Genomic DNA, 12,108 nt, shown 5'->3' on the forward strand with positions numbered 1-12,108 from the left:
CAACATCCTGGGGGTTGCTGTAACCGTAAGAACCGTAAGAGCTGGCCAGAGGCTAGACATCCTGCAGCAAGTAACTCACCTTCTATCTCCTCTGCACCATCTACAAGGCACAAGTCAGGAGTGTGATGGAATCCTCTTCACTTACCTGCATAGTGGAGCTTCAACAATATTCAAAAAACTTGACATTATCCAGGACAAAGTGGCACTCTTGATTGGCAGCCCATCCACAAACACAGTTGCTCTCTCCATCACCAATACCCAGTAGCATCTATGTGTACCATCCACAAGACGCATTGCTGGAGCCCACAAAGCCTCCTTGGACAACACCTTCCAAACCCACAACCACTACCATCCAGAAGGACAAAGATAGCAGACACATGGGAACACCATTACCTGGAAGTTCCCTTCCATGAGTCAACATCCTGACTTGGAAATATATTGCCATTCCTTCACTGCCATCAGGTCAAAATCTTGGAGCTCCTTCTCTAACTACACTATAGGTGTACCTACACCACACTGCCTGCAGCTGTTCAAGAAGTAAACACAGTAAGAAGTCTCACAACACCAGATTAAAGTCCAACAGGTTTATTTGGCAGTAAACACCACTAACTTTTGGGGCTTTGCCCCTTCATCGGGGCAAATAACCTGCTGGACTTTAACTGGGTGTTGTGAAGCTTCTTACTGTTTTTACCCGACATCGCCACACCATGACTACTATCAGCAGTTCAAGAAGGCACCTGACCATCACCTTCTCAAGGGGAATTAAGAGTGGGCAATAAATGCTGTGTAGACAGCTAGGCGCACATCACTGAATAAAAAAAATATGAAGAAACTAAATTTTGGATATTTCAATGTGTGTAGTTATGGTGGAAGAATGGTACCTCAGTCTTTTAACATAATTCTCTAACTGGGGTCCAGAGAGAATTTCCAGAGCTCAGTGAAATGAAAGTTATTGGTCTCTGGATTGTTGGAGAATGGATACATGTTCCAAGATGTGTGCCGGGACCCCGTGTCTCTACTGACGCGCTGAACTTTGTGGGAATTTTCCGGAATTTTCGATGGGCAATTCCCTGATCCTTGGGAGTTTCCACAAATGTCTCCAACTCTGAGCTAGAGTCGGAGACTTTGGACAGTTTCAGTTACCCACCAGGGAATGTTAGATTAAAATCAAGTCAGGGTGGCTCCAGAACCCATCAGTTGACCATCCACCAACCCCTGAATACATCTCTCAACCTCGCAACTAAATCCATCCTCTCCCTTACCCACTTATCACTCTATCCACCTATATCGCCCCATCTCACCCTCTTAATACACCTCTCACCCCATACATTTGCCACCCTATCTGCCTTCCCCCTTACCCATTTACCACATCACTCACTGTACCCACTTATCCACCTACCCATTCACTCAGGCTCACCATTCTCTGGCTAGATGGTCCTCTCTTTGCTACACTTTCTGCCTTTTTAACATTTCTTCCTTTATTTTTGTATGAATTTGTCATTGTAAATTACTCTGCATCTTTGGAGCACCTGTTGCTGGAAGGGCAGTGGACAACCCGCTAACCAGAAGCTCACAACCCTCTCTTGGCATCATTCAGAGTGGATTTAGACAGAGCAGAGATGGACGCTCTGGCCATTCTCCTACTCCCTGCTCGAAAGTGGGTCTGCATCACATTCTCTATCCTGCAAATCCCCAGCATGTTCAAACACTCCAGGATGACCACATCTATATGGTTTGTTTTGAATGTTTAAGATTGTGAAGGGTTATTAACACAGTGGTCTGAAAAAATGCATCACATTGAACAAGCTCATTTGTGAGCTTAAATGGGATCAGTTTTAAAGATGGTGTATTGGAATTCCAACATATTTAAAAGTTTATTTATTAGTGTCATAAGTAGGTTTACACTAACTGCAATGAAGTTCCTGTGAAAATCTCCTAGTCGTCACATTCCGGCACTTGTTTGGATATACTGAGGCTGAATTTAGCATGGCCAATGCACCTAATCAATACATCTTTCAGACTGTGGGAGGAAACCGAAGTACCAGGAGGAAACCCATGCAGACGCGAAGAGAACGTGCAGACTGCACACAGATAGTGACCCAAGCCGGGAATCGAACCTGGGTCTCTGGCGCTGTGAGGCAGCAGTGCTAACTGTTAGAATGTAACCAATGACAACTTTGTACTGGATGTAATGTGACCAATGGTAGCAAGCTGCAAGGGTCAGCTGATTCAGTAAACCATGGAACCAATTCCAGATTGATGTGATGGGCAGCTGACCAACTATAAATAAGTACCTGTTGGGAATTGTAGGAGCTTGGAGTGGCTCAGGATGAGGCCCCAAGTTTGGAGTAATGAAGTTCCTTTATCAAGCCCTTTCCTTGATTTGTAAGTTGGAGTAAGTTTTGTTATTTTTATTGTCTGCATTTGAAGAGACCCTTCCGTAGAAGCACTAACCACTGCGCTGGCCCATTTTGCAGATATTATGAATTATGAAGCTGCTTTCTTCAATTGCAAGACACTGAACCACACTTGTGTGTACATTTTAAAGTGCACTGAATTTTTCCACCATTCTGCAATGTAATTGATACATTATTTGAAAGAACATGGATATCCATTTTGTGGGTTTAAACACTTAGAACATAGTACACGGAACAGTACAGCACAGTACAGGCCCTTCGACCCTCGATGTCCGAAACCAAGATCAAGCTATCCCACTCCCTATCATTCTGGTGTGCTCCATGTGCCTATCCAATAACCACTTGAAAATTCTTAAAGTGTCCGATTCAGCTATCATAGCAGGCAGTGCATTCCACATCCCAACCACTCTCAGAGTAAAGAATCTACCTCGGACATCCCTCCTATATCTCCCACAATGAACCCTATAGTTATGCCCCCTAGTAGCAGCTACATCCACCCGAGGAAATAGTCTCTGAACGTCCACTCTATCTATCCCCCTCATCATTTTATAAACCTCTATTAAGTCACCTCTCATCCTCCTCCACTCTAAAGAGAAAAGCCGCAGCTCCTTCAACCTTTCCTCATAAAACCTACCCTCCAAACCAGGCAGCATCCTGGTAAATCTCACCATAGGAAAGTTAGCAGAATCTTTTCCCTTTAAAGAGCCTTTGGTTAATTCTGGCTCAGTGCCCAGTGAAACAGAAAGGCTAGCCATCAACACAAAGATGTGCACTTAGTTTCAGCAGATAAACACGCAGTTTCACTTAAGTATTGTCTTTTTATAGAATGGAATCAAGTTGACAGCTAACTCGGGGCCGTAAAAGAGACGCTTAACAGTCCCAGCTTCACTGAGGACTCCATTAATCTAATTCAATTGATAGAACAGCTTGTGAGGCACTGTTTAGCTGGAAATACTTTGACTAACTGTACGTCAAAATATTTCAGTGCAATTTGAATAGTTCTGTATCACCGGTATTGTAACATGGACACAGACACTTTGGTGTTGATGTACCTTGTTTTAATAAGGTTTGAAAGATCTGTTGAGAAATCAGTTACCATTTTTCATTGTCATATCACAACTTTTACAAGTTTCTGCTTTTTCAGTGATGCTACAAGGATCTTTGTTGGCAAAGAATTGTTCAAAACTGAGTCAAAAATACTGTGGTAACATCTGAAGGTAGAAATAACCAAACTTTTATCCTACTGAAAGCAAAATGTGTGCGTGAGTGTGTGCCTGTGGGTGTGTATATAAGCTCTTATCTAAAAACATAATCTAGAAGTAATGTAAACCTTTAAATAAGCTAATAAAAAATTACAAAGGCTAACATAAAACAGATGTGCAATTTTTTTTGTAAAACCTAGAAAATAAGATCCACAAGTATTAAAATTATTGAAAGTTTTTTTTTGTTGTTTCGGAGAATTATTAAGACTTTTCATGTGAAGCAGATCCAAGGCAGTAAGCAGCAGCGCGTATTGAGTCCACTAATCAATGAAAGGTTTAAAAGCGACCATGACATTCAGTGCATAGCTTCTTTCTTAGTCATCTTCCACACAATCCTCCACACAGCTGTCTCTCATCTTCCCAGATCCCTTTGAGTACTTCCCACATTCCCAAGTGCAAAATTTATTACGTTGTACTGATTCTGCTCAGTTCTTGTCTAATGGCTGTAAAAAAAAACAAGAGTTGACGTTAATAGGAGTACAGCAACTTATTGTTCTGTTAGCTATTGGTGGGGAAATAATGGTTGACATTATTATTCATCATAGTTCAGCAGCCAAATCTCTTAAGGTCACAAAAAAGCCACCAGTGCACATGTGTTTGCAATACCAAGAATGAATTTTGAAACAAAAATGCAGCAAAACCTCTAAATTGATGCAGTTTGCGCTAACAAATACACCTCTCATTTGAATTAGAGATAAGCGCCATCGTGCTGGTGAAGGTGAATTGTTTTGGACTTCGGAAGGCAGGAGGCCCAGTTTTCCATCACTCCACTAAGGGGCAGCAGTCAACCACTGGAGTCACTTTACTCAGCTCGCAAAATATAATTACCACTGCACTAAGTTTTTCCCCCCCAAAAACATGTGTTTAGATCCCTGTTAAGGAACAGCCAAGAATTTACTGAGTACTAAAAGTTCACCTCTGCTTTCTAAATGATGGAAATTCTGATCAAGTTTGACAGAGGTGAGGGGACAAATTTGCAAGGTGCAAGGGACCATCATCTTAAAGGAAAGAGCATGGCATGGAACCTGAGCCCACAAGCTTGCTGGGTACTTTTCAACTCCCGTACCAACTAAAGTTATCCACGAAGGCCTTGCTTTCTTAACCTTGCCCCCTGCCTGAGATGTGGTGACCCTCAGTTTAAATCACCAGTCAGCTTTTCCCCCTGTGAGGGGAGAGCAGCTTGTGGTCATCTGGGAATATGGCAACTTCATTGTTTATCACAGTCAAGAATAAATACAATACCTACCATCAATAATCTCTTCCTTCACCTTGTGCAACTCCTTTACGACTTCCTCCAGTATTTCCTGCAAAATTAGATAAATGCAAGCTTATTTTTACAAGGTGCAGGAAAGGTTCCTTTTCTGTACATTTTGACAGAGCAGGGCAGCTCAAAGTAAGATTTGTTATTATCCCAAAGATGAACAAATGGGGCTTTTTTTTCCCTGTAGCAACATTTAACCTCTTTAGTTTTAAGTACCAGGGTTGCATACCTGCTTCAATCGATCAAAATCTAAGGCATCTGTGACCACGTCGTTACTGGTGCCGCTCCCTGGTTTCAGTCTACAGGGTTAGGGAACAAATAAAACACAGACGTTACTCTGGGTTCCAATGCTTACTTGCATCTCTGTAAGATGTGCAGCAGCAAGAGGCACTGGATTAGCGTTCTCACAGGGAAGGCAAGGCAATTTTACTAACTAGTCCTCCTTGAAGCTAGAATTTACATTTCAGTAGCATGGCTGTACCAGTGCTGGTTGGCTTGGTGACCTGTGGCAGTGTAGCTGCAGACTAACCTGGGACTGGAGGGATCATCTCTGAACAAAATCCTCCCATCTGTCCGCCAAAGAGAGTGAATGGAAATCTGTTCGACCCCTGACACCCCCAGCCCTCCCTCAAAAGCCAAAAGAGTAGAATGCTACAATTTAGTGCTCCATCCGTTCTACATGTATGCTTTGATCTCTGTGGTCGATGCCTTCTGGAAATTATCCAAATATTATTTCATATGTCCCATCAGCAAAGGAGACGGATAGAAACAGGAAAGGAGGCTGGATGGAGAGAAAATGTTTGAGTATGAAATCGTTATCAAGGAGATTGAATGCGATTGGTTTGTATCAGTGCTACAACATCATTACCTTTCATCTCCCACACAGTGCTGGCAGATAGTTACTACCAACAAGATTTTTAATTAAACTTTCCAGTAAATACCAGCCTCTTGATTAAAGTCAGATAACTGAGGATCCTGGATTTCATAGGAATCAACACTTGTCCAATAAGGATCTCTGGGGCATCTTCAGGATGTAGTTGATATTCCTCTATATTTCCATTAGAAATTCTCATGTTTGTAGCTATAATGGGTGGGATTTTCTGGCCCCTATGTTGTGTTCAGACGTGCTGAGGTGGAGTTTAGCCGCCCAGACACAGGTCCACTGATTTCCTGCAGGACCATACGATCCCAGCATCGAGTGGGCCCGAGAAATAACCAGCTACTGAAACCTGCCTACCTGCACTTGTCACATTTACAATCTGGAGGAGCTATAGTGCCATGAAGTGGCTGGAGGCTATAATTACAGTGTGGCAAATTTACACTGGCAATTTCCATTATAAATTTGGAAATGGAATTTATAGCAGAAATATAAAAATAAAGACAACGTCGTAGCTTAAAACAAGGGCTGAATTGTGTCTGTGCACCATGGTCCAATTAATTCCCACTCTAATGTGGACTGCAATGCCATAGGCAATTAATTAATAATAAAATGAATGATATTGGGAGTTTTTCTGAACACTGCGTCACATCTGAAGACAGGTTCATCTCATTTTAATGGAATAAAAATGTTAATCTTTTGCCCAGCTTGGTCACTTTGTAACCACTAGGACGCAGTGTGGCTTGATGCTCCTTGTAACATCTTTTTCTGGATAAATGCCTCACCTCTGCTTGGTAGCCTTTCAGGTGATTGATTTAAATCGGAGCTGTGTATGAGAAGCCACATTCTCCAGTTGACAAAAGGCGCATCAGTGTAATAATACTATCAGGTCACTTCAGAGTCAGACGTAAGCAACAATCTCTACATAGTGGTGGGCACAGACTATCCTGCTGGCTGCACCATCCGCAAATAATGCACAGCTGCACATTGTCAAATTGTTCAGCAGATGGACAGTGCCAACAGAAGGTTAAATGATTTTCAGTTGGATCATTACACAGGGGTGAGGAAACCATGGAGTACCTGGGGAAGTTGATGAATTCATATTAATGGAATGATCTCTGTGGTCGATGCCTTCCGGAAATTATCCAAATATTATTTGGAACCAGGGGGCTTACAGGAGGAATGACAGGAATAGCTTCTGTCCTAAGGTTCCTCGGAAGTGTTAAAGCTTCAGGAATATTCAATTGGGGAAGTTGATGGAGCAACAACACCCAAAGCTACTGCTTAACAAGCGTATCAACGAGTTCTTCTGTTTGAGAAAATGATTCGAGTGAAATGGAATTGTTTTAATTGCGATGGGATTTTTTAAAAAATCATTTGTGGGTGTTGCTGGCTGGCCAGTATTTATTGCCCATCCCTAGTTGCTCTTGGAGGGCAGATGAGAGTCAACCACATTTCTGTGACTCTGGTCAGACCATGTGAGGGCAGCAGGTTTCCTTCCTTAACGGACATCAGTGAACCAGCCGGGTTTTTCCAACAATCAGCAATGGCTTCATGGTCATCAGTAGATTCTTAATTCCAGATTTTTTTATTGAATTCAAATACCACCATCTGCCATGGTGGGATTCAAAGCCAGGTCCCTAGAACATTAGCTGAGTTTCTGGATTAATAGTCTAACGATAGTACCACTTGCCTCCCCCTTCTTTGCACAGGTACTTTTAAGCGTGCAAAGAGGTTCTCGTATGGAGGTTACACTGATGTGGAAAATATGAACTAACAGAATTGTTCTATGAAGAAAGAGCTGTCATGTTTGGTTTACAGACAAGCTGAGTAAAGAATGGAGTGGCCCAGGTGGTTGAATTATTTAGATTTTGGTTCCCTATGGCTGCACATGTATTCCTGCCATTTTTAACATGATCTGGAGTTTTAAATAAGCGTTAATTATTTAATTGCACATCCTTCTAAGTAGAGCTTCATTAACTGCACAGGTTTTTGAGTCCATGTGAAGCGGGACTTTAATCTTCGCGTTGGATGCACACACGAGATAGCACATTGACAAACATTGGCTTTGGCAAGGAAGAGCAGTTGAAGCAAGCTGTTAAATAAAGCAGTAGGTGCCAGTATATAGTTCTGGATATCCAGCCTGCAGTTGACAAGGAGATGTGCATCCGTGAACGGATAAGCTGAAAAAGGATTGAAACTCTTGCATTTATTTATACCTAGGAGATGAAAGATGAGACTGCACAACATTCTTAACTTCAGGACTCTTCGTCATGAATGCATTTCTAAAACAATAGAACGGAGTTAGAAAAAAGTGAATGCAATATTCTTCTAAAATAGAAATGCAAGAATTATCATAGAATCCCTACAGCGCAGAAGGAGGCCATTTGGCCCATCAAACCTGCACCGACAACAACCCCACCCTATCCGCGTAACCCCACATATTTACCCTGCTAATTCTCCCAAAACTAGGGTCAATTTAGCATGGCCAATCAACCTAACCCACACATCTTTGGACTGTGGGAGGAAACCGGAGCACACGGAGGAAACCCATGCAGACATGGGGAGAATGTGCAAACTCCACGCAGATGGTGATCCAAGCCAGGAATCAAACCCCGGTCCCTGGTGCTGTGAGGCAGCAGTGCTAACCACTGTACCACCATGATGCCCATGTTCTTGAACTTACAAGGTCATTGAGCATGAATTAATTTAAACTCCTGTGACTGTATTAAAGAAAAACAAAATGTATATTGTCTATCCTCCTTAGACTTTCAGGCAGTGGGGGCTCCATAACTGCTCAACCACTGATGCACATCAGTCAGGGAATCACCTCCGTTAGTGAATGCGTGGATTGCCTAGTCATTGCACTGCAAATAATATTAGGGGCAGGAAAGAAGACAGATAACAGCAACTTAAAATACTTCATTGTTACTGTAATAAAGTTAAAAATCTTTGTCACTAAGCATTGAAACTTGGATGTGGTAATATTTCCAGCATTTTTGTTATTTATTACGTTGATGCATGTACCTGACACTAATGTGTGTTGCATAGTTAAGAGGAGAGGTGGGGGGCAGTTAGCTCAATTGGCTAGACGGCTAGTGTGTACTTCCGATTAATGGCAGCAACCTGGGTCCGAATCTCAATCGGATTGAGGTAGATTAAGGATCCTGAGTGTGGTCGGCAGTGCACAAGACAGCTGGGCACCAAAGCCAAAACTACATTCCAGCTATCGCACAACATCACTTCACCGCAGACAGCCATCAGCGGCCCCACTCTGCCAGCGACACAGCTGGAAGTGATGCAGTGCTGTTGTCCTGGTGTCTCCCAGCCTTGCCCTATTGGCCACTTTTACTGTTGGCAATTTGGTTTTTGATTCCAGGAGACCAGCAATACAATTTGTCACTCACTGGCCTCTGCTGATGGAGAGCTTCTAGCAGTCAGAAAAAGAATTGTGAATTGCACAATTTAACTGCGAATTCATCCCTCCATCGGGCAGGTTAAACTCCACAGCACAGGGAGCTCCAGGCTTTGAGAAGCAGTTTTGAAACATAAATAAGACACAAGATGTGAGAATAGTTACCCAGATGTTGACTAGTAGTGTGAAAATGGAACAAGAAGAATTGCTTCTTCTGCATTGTTTTTATGGGCTGCACAGTGGTTAGCATTACTGCCTCACAGCACTAGGGACCCAGGTTCTATTCCCGGCTTGGGTCACTGTCTGTGTGGAGTCTGCACATTCTCCCTGTGTCTGCATGGGTTTCCTCTGGGTGCTCCAGTTTTCTCCCACACCCCAAAAGACGTGCTCGTCAGGTGCATTGGCCATGCTAATTTCTCCCTCAGTGTATCCAAACAGGCGGCCAAGTGTGGCGATTTTCATAGTAACTTCATTGCAGTGTTAATGTAGAGTCTACTAAATAAAGTTTAGTTGCCCTGAACAGAAAATGATATTAACCCTCAGAACTTTTTTGAATGCTGGTCATACTCATGGTGATAGCAGTGCTGGCAACACTGAATATCTCCATTGTATTAGGGCAGGTAAAGGATAGGTGCAAAGGTACTCTGCAGACTGTTCCAGATGTGCAATATGACAAGTGTATCCAGGAGTTGAACCCCATTCCTACAAGAAATGTACAAGAATTATGTTGTTACTTTTTGAGTCGTGCCTTCTGAAATACTGGACAAATAAATAAGCAAGATTTACATTTACGTATCACCTTTTACTATATTACGATATCTCAAAGGACTCCACAAACCAGGAGGTACATTTGAACTGTACTCAATATGTAACATAGGGAAACACAGCAATTTATACACAGCAAGATCCTAGAAAATAATATTATAATGACCAGATAATCTATTTTAGTAATCTTGATTGAGTGATAAATATTGGCCATGATACCAGGAGAACCATTCTACTCATCTTTGAATAATCTGTGGAATCTTTGACATCCACCCAAGAGGGTAGAGGATTAACAGTTTAATGTCGCATGCCAAAGGCAGAATATTCAGCAATGCAGTGCTGCACTGAAGAGCCGGACTGGATTATGTACTCAAGTCTCTGGAGCGGGATTTGAACTGACAGTCTCTGACTCCGAGGTGAGTGTACTAGTCAGGGCTGACTCCAAGTCTTATTACTAGGCTCACTAAGCTTACCAGGTTCTCAAATGTCAGATTGTGAGCACAGTACATACCCACTTAACACTACAAAGCAGAAATACAATGCCAGATATGAGTGAGTCTCATGGGCCAACCCCTGGGTCAACTGTAAAACAGAATTTCATCTGCATTACTTTTAACCCCCCCAGGCTTGGAAGAGAACACTATTTTACATCGGCATGGTGTCCGCCTTTATTTCGCAAAAGGTCAAAGTTCAGAGTTTTCACCCACTGTGCCAAAACATGCCAAAGTAACCTGTGACTGAATTCAGACAGCTTGCCAGGTGCAATTCAGCCCGTGAATGTTAGATTCAGACCCTCTGGGCGGAATTTCCCTGTCCTTCCCACAGTGGGCAGGGGGGTGGACCATGCAAAGGTCTGTTGACCTCCGACGGGATTTTCCGGTCTTGGGGCGAGGGTTGCCATAAATCCTGCCCATAATCTCTCTCGAGCGAGACTGGAAATTTGCGCCCGAGGCCAGTGGAGATTTCCACTGTCGGACACACGCCTGGTCCGATCCTGTGACGGGTGACAGGTAGAGTTCTGCCCATTGGGTTTTTCCAGACTGGATATGCACAGATTATAGATCAGTTGTAACTGTGTAGCATACTCAAGAATAATGCAACAGTTCTGATTATTAAACCATTAAATAAAGAACTGGTTTCACAACCTCAAAGTTACATCCATCTCTTAACTGCTCACCTTGAGAGAGTTCCTGGCCTTTCTGCAGAATTGGCTCTTTCCCATGGCTTTTTACCAGTATCTGTTGAAAAATAGTAAAACACATTTGTAGGCCCATCTGGATTGATCTTTTCAAGTCAGAGATGCTAATCACATTCAAAGAATCTGATCATTGACTGTAAATTTCTAAACACAAAAAGGCATTACTGGGTGTTACTGCACCTTGCTCTGAAGGGCTTAGAGCCCACCTTAAGCAGAGCCACTACACCAAATGCTTCTTTTTCCCAGGAGCTAAAAGGTTCATAGCTTTCCTGTCGTGGGGACTGTGCCATATGGTAACAGTATGGACAGCTGCCTTTCAGGCTGTCCTGCACCTCAGTGCTGATCCAGACCAAATGTGGGATTTATATTGTGACAAATTTGGTGATCTCTATTTGCAGAAATAGATGTTAGAGCTCCAATACTAATTTCAAACATTCTCAGTATCATTACCAGGAAGGTAAAACCACTGACTGAATAGATGTTCAACCCCTAGTTACTTAGAATCACTCCACTCTATTTATGGCAGTGTGACCTCAAACCAGGCTTCAATCCAAAAGAAATCTGAACAGGGCTTTATTGTCCTCTGTACAAACATGCCAAGCTGCACTCTTACATGTAATTTTAGCATTTGTTACCAATTTTGGCATTTGTTCCCCAAATTCATTCAGTTTCATCATAAAGTAACAAAGTATTCAACATCTAAGGAATTCATTTATGATTTATTTATGATAGTGGTTAGCACTGCTGCCTCAGTGTCAGGGACCCGGGTTCGATTCCCGGCTTGGGTCACTGTCTGTGGGGAGTCTACATGTTCTCCCCGTGTCTGCGTGGGTTTCCTTCAGGTGCTCTGGTTTCCTCCCATATTCATGCTGGTTAGGTGCATTGACCCGAACAGGCACTGGAGTGTGGCGAC

The 12,108-nt window shown here is 42.8% G+C and overlaps 1 protein-coding gene across 6 annotated transcripts in view; it reads right to left on the reverse strand.

Moving 5' to 3' along the window:
• Positions 1-3,460: 3,460 nt before the first annotated feature.
• Positions 3,461-12,108, reverse strand: part of LOC145352539 (ena/VASP-like protein) — a 219,558-nt gene continuing 210,910 nt past the window's right edge. For 5 of the 6 annotated variants that reach the window (XM_080202522.1, XM_080202520.1, XM_080202525.1 and 2 more), the window contains 5 exons: positions 11,175-11,235; positions 8,037-8,102; positions 5,170-5,239; positions 4,926-4,983; positions 3,461-4,122 (listed from right to left, as the gene is read on the reverse strand). In XM_080202522.1, the coding sequence (XP_080058648.1) occupies positions 4,085-4,122; positions 4,926-4,983; positions 5,170-5,239; positions 8,037-8,102; positions 11,175-11,235 (293 nt within the window). In that variant the 3' untranslated portion in view covers positions 3,461-4,084. The remainder of the gene's footprint in view (positions 4,123-4,925; positions 4,984-5,169; positions 5,240-8,036; positions 8,103-11,174; positions 11,236-12,108) is intronic. The other variant, XM_080202523.1, reaches the window with a different exon arrangement.

The sequence above is a fragment of the Carcharhinus amblyrhynchos genome, chromosome 14 (genome assembly GCF_965287045.1).
Source record: "Carcharhinus amblyrhynchos chromosome 14, sCarAmb.v2.hapA, whole genome shotgun sequence".
Classification (NCBI taxonomy): Eukaryota; Metazoa; Chordata; class Chondrichthyes; order Carcharhiniformes; family Carcharhinidae; genus Carcharhinus; species Carcharhinus amblyrhynchos.